Source organism: Canis lupus, chromosome 23 (genome assembly GCF_048164855.1).
Source record: "Canis lupus baileyi chromosome 23, mCanLup2.hap1, whole genome shotgun sequence".
Taxonomy (NCBI): domain Eukaryota; kingdom Metazoa; phylum Chordata; class Mammalia; order Carnivora; family Canidae; genus Canis; species Canis lupus.
The window spans coordinates 18,922,860-18,935,593 of NC_132860.1; the positions used below are offsets into that span (position 1 = coordinate 18,922,860).

The window sequence follows — 12,734 nt, forward strand, 5'->3', positions numbered from 1 at the left end:
AGTCCCAGGATCGAGTCTCACATCAGGCTCCCTGCGTGGAGCCTACTTTTCCTTCTGCCTGTGTCTCTGCCTCTCTCTCTCTCTCTGTCTCTCATGAAAAAAGAAATAAAATCTTTAAAAAATAATAATAAAAGCACAAGCTCCGATGGAGGCTGCCTGTATTCAAATCCTGACTTCACTATTTATAAGTTTTATGACCTTGGACAAACCTCTTGGCCTCAGTTTCCTCATCTGTAAAATGGGAATAATGATGGTAGCAACCAGGGATTAAATGAAATAATGCATGTGACACTCTTGATACATTAAGAGTTCATAATATTAGCTTTTATTACTTCTATTATTATGTTGCTAAAGAACTTGCATAGACTAATATTCCATGTTTTTGTCCTGTGAGCTTCAAATCTCCTTTGGGTATAGGTCTTTGAATAAACTAATGAACAAACCAAGAAAAATCATTTTCAAAGGTGATAAGGTGATGCTTCCAACCTAATTTGCCCTCTGAGTTTCATGAGGCCCCTAGGATACTGTGATAGATTAGATTTTTTTTCCCAGTTGTTTAATTTCTCTCTGTAAGTGATTTGTACATTCACATCCTATGTCATGTGACATTGTGGTTCTCCCTAATAGAGTAGATGAAGGATATTTTCTCATCCCACTCATGTTGGTTTTAACTATATGACTTACTTTGGCTGATGCAATGTTGAGAGGTGTGATGTAAGTAGAGACCTTAAAAGTGTTTCCATGATTTAGCTCGTTCTCTTGTATTTCTGCTATCTGCTCTGAGAAGCACGTGCCTGTGGGGAGCCGCAGTTCTTGAAACTATGAAGATTTGTGGAGCAGACCTGAACCCAGTACAAAACCTGAAGTCTGGTCTAGCTTGGCATGGCCAACCCTTATAGCTAACTGAGACTTTTATAGTTATTTGTTATGTAGTTGTACAGAAAAGAGTTAACATGGCAAATCTAAGCTGCTGTCCTTGAAAAGGTCTGCTTGCAGGCTTGGCCCTTGGCTGGCCTCTGGGAACTCAGATTTGGTTGCTATCATTATCTGGTAAGAATGATTTATTCTGCCTAAACTGTGCAAACAATACAGTGTTTGCTGAAACCTGCTTTTCTTCTTGGGGTCTGAGATTTTGGTAGGTGCTAGGCAGAGAATGCCTGCATGACCAGTTCCCAATAAAAACCCAGGGTGCCGTCTCTAAGACCTTCCCTGGTTGGCAACATTTGACACATGTTGTCACAGCTCATTGCTGGGGGAATTAAGTGCATTCTGTGTGACTCCTGAGAGAGGACCCTTGGAAGCTTGAGCCTGGTTTCTACTGGACTTCATCTCAAGTGCTTTTACCTTTGTTAATTGTGCTTTGTAATAAATTGTAGCAATGAGTACAACTATATGCTGAATCCTGTGAGTCTTCCGAGTGACTCATGGAACCTGGGGGTGGTTTGGGGGACCTCCCAAACACAGTAGCATAACTGTAGCAATAGATGACTAATATAGGTACAAATAACCGTGCTAATATGAATCTTGACATGTTCTTTGACCCAATGCTATTATAGTGCCACTTGCTAGTTTGGATTCATTGGATTTTGTCCCTACTATTCCCACTAGAATGTTCTATATAAGGCTTAGATTTCACCACAAGCTTAGCCAGACTTCCACAGTTGAAGGGATGTATTAGAGAATCCTTTCAAATCATTTCCCTCCTCTCCCAAGCCTGGCTTTTGCTCAGCTCCTCTTAGGGATTGTAGCTGTTAGGATATGCTATGTATCTTTTCTATATGGAGAACCAATACATTGGTTCGGGTTATAATAAATATTGCTTTAGTTCCACATATATTAATTTGGATCTACTCATCTGTTATACTGCCTTTAGGCTATAATTGTTACATGTATTGTAGCTACAGAACAAAACACAATGTTTTAATTTTTGCTTTAAATAGTCATATATATTTCCAAGAAATTAAGAGGACAATTTGTCTTTTATATATACTCAGGTATTTACTACTTCTGATGTTCTTTTTTCTTTTCTGCAAATCTAGTTTTCCATCTGGTATCATTTCCCTTCAGCTTGATTCAGTCTCCATTTCTCTGTTAAACTTACCTGGTGAATATTTGAATTTTAGGCATTTTATTCCAAAATTTCCACTTGATTCTGTTTTATTATTTCTGTTTCTCTTCAGAGATCTCCTTTATTCCTCAAAGAATATTTTCCTTTATATCATTGGTAATTTATGATACCTGCTTTAAAATCCTTGTTTGCTGATTCCAACATCTGGGTCACCTCAGGGTCTGTCTCTGTTGTCATTATTTCTGTTGCGTAGTTTAGGATTGTATCCTGGACATTGGAAGTGTGATGTTGTGCTGACTTCAGATTTGACTATTTTCCTACAAAAAGTGTTGATGTTTCTGGTTTAGCAGGCGAGTAGTTGGTTGGACACGAATTGCAAATTGTCTTTTAGCCAGCAGTTCAAATCATAGGTCAGTTCATTTCTCTTTATCTGGGCAGAATTTAGGATGCCCCTTCTCTGGCTGTCTCCTTCCAGGGATTCCCTCATTACTTTCTTGTGTCTGATTGCTTTGAAGTCTGCCCTCTAATTCTTTAGACTAGAGAGAGAAAATTGTAAAAGTGTCCAGGGTTGGGAGGGTAGTAGTGGGGAACACATTGCCATCGAAGGAGTAACATTTGATCTACCACCAGAAATAATGGAAACCAGGAGACAATGGAGTGATTGTTAAAGTGCTAAGAGGAAATTAACAAAACTAAGAAACTGCCAACTTGGAATTCTATATGTAGTGATAATTTTCTTCAAAAATAAAGATAAAATTTAAAAATGTTTTCAAGTATGTAAAAGATGAGAAAGTTTGTTACCAGCGTATCTTACTGTAAGAAATGCTAAGAGAACATTCTCAAGGTAAAAGAAAATGATCCCAGTTGGAAATGCTGACTACAAGAAGGTTCATGAAGGGCATCAGCAAGGGTAAATACATGAGTAGATATAAATAATGTTGACTGCTTGAAACAATAGCAATAATAATGAATCTAAGCTTTCATCTCAATAAACTAGGAAAAGAACAGCAAATTAAGCACCCTTCCTATAAGAGGATATTGTGAATAACTTAGTGCCAATAAGTTAGAATATTTATATGAAAAGGTCAGATTTCTTTAAAAAACATCAAAGCAGATAGACAAAAATACAAAATCTGAATAATTCTATATTTCCTTTAAAAATTGAATCTGTAATTAAGAACTTTCCAGTAACAAAAATTTCAGTTTCAAATGACTTCAGTTAATTCTGTAAATATTTGCAGAAGAAAAGAAAGCTAGTTACACAAACTCTTGAGAATATTGACCAATTCATTTATAAAGCAAGTATAACTTTAATACCAAAACATGACAAGGATATTATAAGAAAAGAAAATTGTTAAAAAAGATTGTTAACAATATCTCTCATAAATATATATATAAAAATCCCAAACTCAATATTGGCAAACTGATTCCAGAAATATTTAAAAAAAGAGCACATTCATGATCAAGTATACAGTATATGCCAGAGATGTGTGTTTGGATTAACATCCAAAAATCAAGCCTATAATTTACCATATTAATAAGTAAAAGAGAAAAGCCTATCTCAATAATTGTGATAAAAAGCATTTAATGAAATTCAACATTCAAACATGAGTAGTAGACTAGGAACAGATGGTAAGTCCTTTTGACATATTAAGGGATTTTTATATTTAAAAAATCCCCTCTAATGCTAAATATCATTCTTTTTTTTTTTTTTAATTTTTTTTTAAAATTTATTTATGATAGTCACAGAGAGAGAGAGAGAGAGAGGCAGAGACACAGGCAGAGGGAGAAGCAGGCTCCATGCACCGGGAGCCTGACGTGGGATTTGATCCCGGGTCTCCAGGATCGCGCCCTGGGCCAAAGGCAGGCGCTAAACCACTGCGCCACCCAGGGATCCCGCTAAATATCATTCTTAATGGTGACATATTGAACACTTTCCAACTGAAGGTAGGAGAAAGGCAAAAATGCCCCATTCTACTTATCTTTATTTTTTTTTCTACTTATCTTTAATATCATACTAGAGATCTTAGTCAATGCAACAGGGCACATAAAAGATAATAGATTGGAAAAGAAGAATAAAAGGGTCTCTATTTGCAGATGACATGATTGTGTACCAAAAAAATCCCATGGAATCTACAAAAAGTGAATTGAACAATTCTCAGGGTGCAAGATCTGTGTATAAAAATAAAGTATATTTTTATATGCCAAGAATGAATAATTAGAAAACAAAATCTTCAAATACCATTAAAATATCACAAAACATAAAATACTTTGTCTTAACTCTAACAAAATATGTGTATAATACTTATACCATATCCCATGACACACTGAAATTGTGAAGACTGAAATATTTGGTGAGAAATACCATGTTTATGGACTGGAAGATTTGATACTATTGAGATGTCAGTTCTCTCCAAACTGAGTTATAACTTTAAAGCAATCCCAATTAAAATCCAGGGCTTTGCTTTTCTGTTAGAAATTGACAAAATGATTCTAAAATTTGCTTGGAAATACATAAGACGTAGACTAGCCAAAATAACTCAAAAGTACAAAGTTGGAGAACTTATATGGCATAGTTTCAGCACTTACTATATAGCTATAGTAATTAATACAATGTGGTATTGATGTAAGAATAGACAAATCAAGGAAACAAAATATAGTCTAGAAATAGACCCACCCTTAGGTTGATTTTTGACAGAGATTTCAAAGCCATTCAGTAGGGGAAAAGATAGTCTTTTTCAGTAAATAGTGCTGAAGTAATATGTTAGATATCTCTATGGGGGAAATGAACCTTGACCCCCAGGTTACATTGTACACAAAAAATAGTTTGAAATGGTAGTGGACCTAAATCTAAAAGCTAAACTGTAAAGCTCATAGGAGAAAACATAGGACAATATCTTCCAACCAGAGAGTAGTCAAAGATTACTTAGAATACCAGGCAGCATTTTAAAGTCAGATCAAATGGACTTCTTCAAAGCAAATGTATCTTCTCATCTTAAGGAAAGGAATAGGAAAGCCACAGACAGGAGAAAAAATTTGTAATAGATACATCTAACAAAGGGCTTGTTTCCAAAATATTGAGACAGTTCCTACAACTCAATAATAATAAGGCAATCCCACTTTTAAAATACACGTAAGATTTGAACAGACATTTCAGGTATGAAAATACACTAATAGTCAATAAGCATATGAAAAAGTATGCAACATCACTATTTACCAAGAAAATGCAAATGATAACAGGAAAAGCCACAATAATATATGATTATATCCTTTCTAGAATGGCCAAAATTTAAAAAGGCAAGTTCATATTTTAGCAAATATTAGAGCAATTCGGAATTTTCCTACATTGCTTATAGATTGCAAAATGGCTCCATTTCTTTGGAATAGAGTTGGGCAGTTACTCATAAGGTTAAACATTTACTGGGCAGCCCGGGTGGCGCAGTGGTTTGGCGCCTCCTGCAGCCTGGGGTGTGATCCTGGAGACCTGGGATCGAGTCCCACATCGGGCTTCCTGCGTGGAGCCTGCTTCTCCCTCTGCCTGTGTCTCTGCCTCTCTCTCTGTGTCTATGGATTAATAAATAAAATCTTTAAAAAAAAAAGGTTAAACATTTACTTACCATTTATCCAGCAATCCCAAATTTGAGTTCATAAAAGTACTGGTAGAATATATTTATAGCAGTTTTATATATAAAGAGCCCTAAAATGAAAACAGCCGAAATATCCATGAATAGAAGAATGGAATAAGCAAATTGTGGTATATCCATACAATGGAATACTACTTGATAATAAAAAGGAATGAACCACTAACACATGGATGAATCTCAAAAACATATGTTGCGATAACACGAGACTCTAATTACCTCAATAAAAGTTTCTTTTTTTAAATCTCAATACAAATTTCAATTTAAAAACAGGTTAAGCAAAAAAAGTCAGACAACAAGAGCACATGCTGTATGTTGTTTCATTTACATGAAATTTTAGAGAAGTGATTATGTTGAAAAACATCAGAATACTGGTAACCTCAGGAAGGGAGGGAGTTGAGTGGGATGTGGCCCCAGGGAAATTTGTGGGGAGTTGTTCTATTTCTTGATTGGGCTGTTGTTTATACAGGTCTATGCATTGTCAAAACTCTTCAAATTGTACATTTGAGATTTGTACATTCTACTGTATGTAAATTGTAGTTTAACTAAAAAAGAAAAGAGGAATTTATATCGCTCTCTAATTTGCAAGTTAGATTTTATTTTCATTAACTCCATACAAGGCCCAGCTATTTATGTAGGTAGCCTTATAAAAGAAATCTATATATTTGGAAGTTAATTACCCTTCTTCCCTTTGGTTTTTCTTTCCCTTCCTTCTTCCTTCTGAAAACCACAGGAATGTGAGAGAAAGTGGGTGACCATTGCAAAACTGGAGCTGAAAACTTGTATCAGAATGTTCTGTCACTTGGACCTTGTGCAGGCCTATAATTTGAATGTGTGACTCTAGAAATGGTTGCTATGGTGATAAACCACTTTACTTAAATAGCATGTATTTTACTCAAAATTCAGAGAAATGGTAACAGTTTCTAGTAATCATGTACTGGTATTAACTTGCAGGGATATGCCTAGAGCTTACAGGTTTTGCATCCATTATCACCAGATGAGTTCATCAGGTTAAAGTTACGCCAGTGAATAATGAAATATGTATATTTAGCCCAATTTTCTTGTTACATATCTCCCCTTGCACACATGGAGCCCCTTTGCAAGATTAATAATATGAGCTGGGGAAATCAGGCCAAGGGTGTTGACTTACTAAAAAATGAAACTGGAGGGAACTTGTAAGGTCATCTTTTCCATCATCCCGCCTACAGTAGGACTGACTATTCTTCAACCGTCCCAAGCGGTAAGAATCTGTTAAGGATGAGAAACAATTGAAATGCTGCTTGGGCCAGCCCCTGGTGTAACCATCCTGATTGCAGCACTCACAGCCACTGTCTAGCTCCACAGAGCTGAGATCTTTCCCCTTCTGCATTCTACAGAGTGAGATTATATATGTCCTCTATTCTTTATATTTCTAGACTGAAGATCTCTCTTGTAAAGAAACTTCCACCCATTAATCATATTAGTAACCTGTCTGTAAACCTTCTCTGGTTCCTTTATCTCTGTTCAAGCTGATTGCAGTGTTTCAGGTATGAATTCTTCATGATTTTATATAAGGATAAAAGAAATTTTTTTTGTTTCTAAGATGCTTTCTGATCATAGCCAGGTTTTCTTGATCACTGTGCAATGGTATGTTGCGCCAGCATCTTCAGAGAACAATCTATAATGATTTGTAAATCCTTTCTTGGACTGATAATGATGGCCAGCTCTCTCATAATGATCATTTAGACTCTTTTCCCCTAGAACTGAATATTGAAATTCCCCTCTCATCTTCCTCCCCCTCTACATAATCTTGTGGGAGATCATCACCTTCTATTTGCGTTTTATAACCTAGAAGATCTTAGCAATTCCTATAGCCTTGGCAATTTCACTTTTCATTTCTCTGTCATGTTACTTACAAAACTGTAAAATTGCATCAGTGACAGCATAGATCCCTGAGGAATCCCTTCAACTATGAGAGAAGAAAAAGAGAAACCTAAAAATTTAGAGAACCCTATAAACCTACAAAGGAAATCCCTGAAACATTAAGATTTGTTTATATTCCTAGAGAAAAGGTTGGAATCTGGAATTTGCCTTGGCCATTTGTGTTCAAGGAGATGAGAGGCATGGCTCTTGGTGAAGAAAGCTACAGCTCAATCTGAAGGATACCATGAGGGTCAGCCTGCATCCATGTTTTGTTAGCATCAGAACACAGTTTCAATGAGAGGTGATATTTCAGAGAGGAGTCTCAGAGTCTTCAGGAAAGCTCTTACAATTCTGACTCCTGAACAGTGGCATCCTAAACTTAATGCAACTGCAAATTAGCAAAGAGAAATGGTAAGGTGTACACGGGTACACACACACACACAAAGCATTTTACGAGGTACACATATAAACACAGAAGCTTCTAAGCATTTGCAATAAACATTTGCATAAATATGTGTAGATTTGCATTAATGTTACCAGAGAGTAAAAGAACAAATATTGAGATTTGTGTCAGTGTAGCCAGTTTTAGGCCAGCTTGCAGTTCAATTAAAATCTAGCTGACTATTTTAGTTTTAATATGTATTAAATACCAAATTGAGAAAGAGAAGGCACTCATACGTTGCTGGTAAGAGTATAAGTTGATACAACTGCAGTGGAAGGCAATATGGCAATAGCTTTCAAAATTACAGATCCATATACATTTTGACCCAGGTGTCCCACCTCTAAAATATATATCCTGGAGATATATTACACATACACAAAATGACACAAGTACAAGATTATTCATAGCCTCACTATTTGTACTGGGAAGAGAATGGAAACAACCTGAGCTCTCTTGTAAAGAAACGCAAGAAGCCACAATCTCCACTGTGAAGGGAGCCACTAAATAAATTGTAGTACCTTCAGACAAGAGAATGTTGCATAACCAAAAAGAAGAATGAGCATTCTTTTTACATATGGACATGGAAGGATCCTTAAGACAATCATTAGTTTAAAAAAAATCAAGGTGTGAAAGAGTGCTTACAGTGAGCTACCAATTGTGTAAAAAAGGGAGAAGAAAGTATGTCAATACATGGATTAGACTGAACCATATGAAATCGCCATTATTAGGTTGTTTTTGACCTGCAGAAATGACTAGCAATTCTATTTGGTTCCACTTAATATTTGCTCGAAGATGCATGAACTCTCTCTGGAAATGTACACTGTAAGTTGATAGTATTGGTTGTCTTTAATGTGGGGCAGAACTGAGTTAACTGGGAGATAGGTAAGAGATTTTTAACACTGCGAATATGAAATCATGGGGGTGTGCCACCTATTTTAAAAATACATCACTAAAATTAGGTATGAATAAATAAAATAATGTAGCTGAAGAGTATCATTTTCTCATCTTGCTCTAGAATGAAACCGAGAAATATTCACTGAAGCAAACATTTTGGTTTAGGTTTCTCTTCCCTTCCCCTTTGCCAGAAAATTCTGAGGATTATCTTATGGTATCTTACCCAAGAAGAAAATACCAGAGCGTCTTATGATTTTGGAAAATCTGACCTACATCACCAGCCCCGCCCACAGAGACTGTTTTTGAGTATTTTTTCCTGGTGACTGCAACTTCTGGTCTACTTTAGTGACTCAAGTCCATTAACAAATGGAACCCTGGAGAAGACGGGAAGGGTTAAACCAGATATGAATATGCACACTTTAAAAAGAAAATGCCAGAGTCTCTGTTTCTATTCTAGAGAACAGCAGTTGTAGTGGGCATGTTGAAAAACATTTCCTCAACTCCTTGGATGATAGCTCAAAAGGTGGAAATGTCAAAAGGGAGAAGGTTACACTTAGATTCACCTTTTAATAGGATTTGTATGTCAAATGAATTAAAACTTTTATGAATTGAAATTTCCAAGATAGGTTTCCTGTCTTAGGGATCAGCACTATACTAAACAAAGCAGCTTCTCTCCAGGCGGAGACCTGAACGTCAAGGGAGTCAGCGCTCACCCCACTGCTGCACATGGGCGTTCTCAGTGAGAGGGTACCAGCTGTATTACAGAATGCTGATGTATCTTCACTATTTTCTATTTCGTGAAAGAATCCACAGAGAAGCAACCTAGAAATTTTGTTGGAAAAAAAAATCGACGGAGGAAAGGACTTTCCTACATTTCCAGATGTATACAAATTAACTTTTCAATGCACAAAATTAGGAGCTCAAGAATTAGCAGACACAGTTAATGAAGGCATACGTGAGTGACGTCTGAAGAGACACATATTTAGCGGCTGTCTGCAAAGGTCAGGTGAATTTTCTCTTTCCCTAAATACAGCTACCAAAAATCCTAAGTGCCTGGAAGTTCTGCTGCAGCCCAGGGAGGCCATTCGTTCATCAGCGAATACATTAAGCGCCTACCACGGTGCATGAAACCCGCCACTGGTATCACAAGAGCCCGAGTGATCAAAGAAACGCCAGGTTTATTTGTAGCGTGTCACCTGTAATCTTTTCACATTTCTTTGAAAATTGTTAACCTGATTATTAACTCATCTGTAGAGTAACTCTGCGATGAGCCCTTTCCAGAGCATTCTGTGTGCGTGAGGCCCGCGGCATCCATCCTCCCGTGCCCCCCCCCCCCCCCCCCCCCCGCGGCGCCCCCTCCTCCCAAGGGCTCTGCCCTTCCAGAATCCTGCGCTCAGCTCCGGCCTCCAGGAGTGATCGCTGCTACTTCGGGAGGGGGGCGCCCTGGAGGGCCGGGGTGAGCACTGGGCGGGGCGCCGCAGCCCCGAGAGGTGAAGAGCGCGGGAACGCCCTGGCCCACTTTGCACTGCCGGGCATTTATTTTCATTTTGCGCCGCAGAGAATGGGAAATTGTGCCTGTAGTTTGCACCACACCAGACACCGAACGGTCCTCTTTTCTTTTCTTTTCTTTTCTTTCTTTCTTTCTTTCTTTCTTTCTTTCTTTCTTTCTTTCTTTCTTTCTTTCTTTCTTTCTTTCTTTCTTTCTTTCTTTCTTTCTCTTTCTTTCTTTCTTTCTTTCTTTCTTTCTTTCTTTCTTTCTTTCTTTCTTTCTTTCTTTCTTTCTTTCTTCTTTCTTTTTCTTTCTTTTTTTTTTTAATTTCATTTGGGGATCCCTGGGTGGCGCAGCAGTTTAGCACCTGCCTTGGACCCAGGGTGTGATCCTGGAGTCCCGGGATGGAGTCCCACATCAGGCTCCCTGCATGGAGCCTGCTTCTCCCTCTGCCCGTGTCTCTGCCTCTCTCTCTGTGTCTCTTATGAATAAATAAATAAAATATTTTTTAAAAAAGATTTTATTTATTTATGAGACACACAGAGAGAGAGGCAGAGACACGGGCAGAGGGAGCCCTACATGGGACTCGATCCCGGGACCCCAGGATCACACCCTGGCGCTGAACCGCTGAGCCACCAGGGCTGCCCCCTCCTCTTTTCTTGGAGGCGCTGAAGGAGCTTCCTCTGGCATTTCGGACGCCCTGCAGCGTCCTCAGTGCCTGCCCCCCTCGGGAGAGGGCTCCCGCTTGCGCCTCTTGGGCCACTTCCCAGTCCCTCGCTTCCTTGAATGGCTACATACCACTTCCTGTCTGAAAAGTGATCCAGGCCTTTTCTTTTGTTTCCAGCCCATTGCGACCAGTAAGAAGGAAAACGTGGACAACTTGGACGCGAAGTGCACAGCTTCCCCCTCTGGCAGACACCTTCTCCCTGGGCTCAAAGGAGAGCCCCCCACGACTGCAGGCCAAGGAGGGGCAACCAAATCCACTGCGAAGTCCAATGCCCTCCCCAGAACCAAGAAGAAACTCTAAGTCGCCTTTACCGATGAATAGCACCAACCCAGAGCTGCTCTTCCTAGCACTGGATGAGGGGCCGGGAGGGGAGAGGACAGGACTGTCAGCTCTTTTAGCCTTTCAGCCCCGCTGAGCCCTGCCCTGTGTTGGCACCGGTTCAGACCCGCAGCCTGGTATCTCCAAGGCAGCTCAGGGTGTGGGAGGACCGCCACTCACCTGCTTGATGGCCGGCTGCGGCCTCAGTCAACTCCAGAGGCTTCTGAGAACTGTTTAGAGGAGCCCGGGCCCTCAAAGCAAGCTGGTGGGCAGACTTGCTCAGTTTTACTTCAAATTCTTATATTTAGGCACCATTATTTGTAGGAGAAAATGAGAGCCAGGCATGGCGATGGAGGTTCCAAATAATTATGTGCACTTTGCACTAGAAGATTTTGTTAGGAAATCACTAATAAACTTGCCGTAGGCATAACAGCAGAAGTGCTTCAGCCCTTCACATGTGTTCTTGTGATTTGAGGTTGCTTATAGATTATTTAAGACCATTTATTTTAAATGTAGAAAAATAGGAGATTTTGTAACCGCTTGCCATTAACTTGCTGCTAAATTCCCAATATATTGATTGAATCAATAAAAAACAGATGTTACCCATGCACGTTAATTTTTATGTTAACAAGAGGTGGCTATAATAGGGTCCTTTAAGCCCTTATGCAAATTATGAGTTTGGGCTGCTTCTGCAAAGGTAGGCACCTATCTTTGGGAGAGGTCGTGCAGCTGGACACGGGGAGTGCATCATTACTCTGGGCGTTATTAGGTATCTCCTTTCCACCTGGGCAAATCATCTTGCCATTCAAGGTCAAACCGGGTGAATAGATGCTTTGCTTGGCCCTCAGACAAATCCTAAAGAGACAGTTTACATGTGCTTTTTTTTTTTTTTTTAATTTTTATTTATTTATGATAGTCACAGAGAGAGAGAGAGAGAGGCAGAGAGAGAAGCAGGCTCCATGCACCGGGAGCCCGATGTGGGATTCGATCCCGGGTCTCCAGGATCACGCACTGGGCCAAAGGCAGGCGCCAAACCGCTGCGCCACCCAGGGATCCCTACATGTGCTTTTACCTGTGTCAAGCAATAACCTAGCTTCAGCCCACCTCCCCCACGGGATCATTGTAGACCTCCAGAATGACCCTCGCCTGGCCTGCTGGGCTTGTACTACTGGCATATAAATCCACTCAGTGGCTGGGGGTAATAGAAGTGCTTCTCGGGCTTAACGTGAAGGCCCTGTTGTATTTGAGAACCG

The 12,734-nt window shown here is 39.3% G+C and overlaps 1 protein-coding gene across 6 annotated transcripts in view; it reads left to right on the plus strand.

Moving 5' to 3' along the window:
• STK33 (serine/threonine kinase 33) overlaps positions 1–12,087 on the plus strand; it is a 147,178-nt gene extending 135,091 nt beyond the window's left edge. For all 6 annotated transcript variants that reach the window (XM_072794168.1, XM_072794171.1, XM_072794170.1 and 3 more), the window contains one exon: positions 11,281–12,087. In XM_072794168.1, the coding sequence (XP_072650269.1) occupies positions 11,281–11,463 (183 nt within the window). In that variant the 3' untranslated portion in view covers positions 11,464–12,087. The remainder of the gene's footprint in view (positions 1–11,280) is intronic.
• Positions 12,088–12,734: the final 647 nt, after the last annotated feature.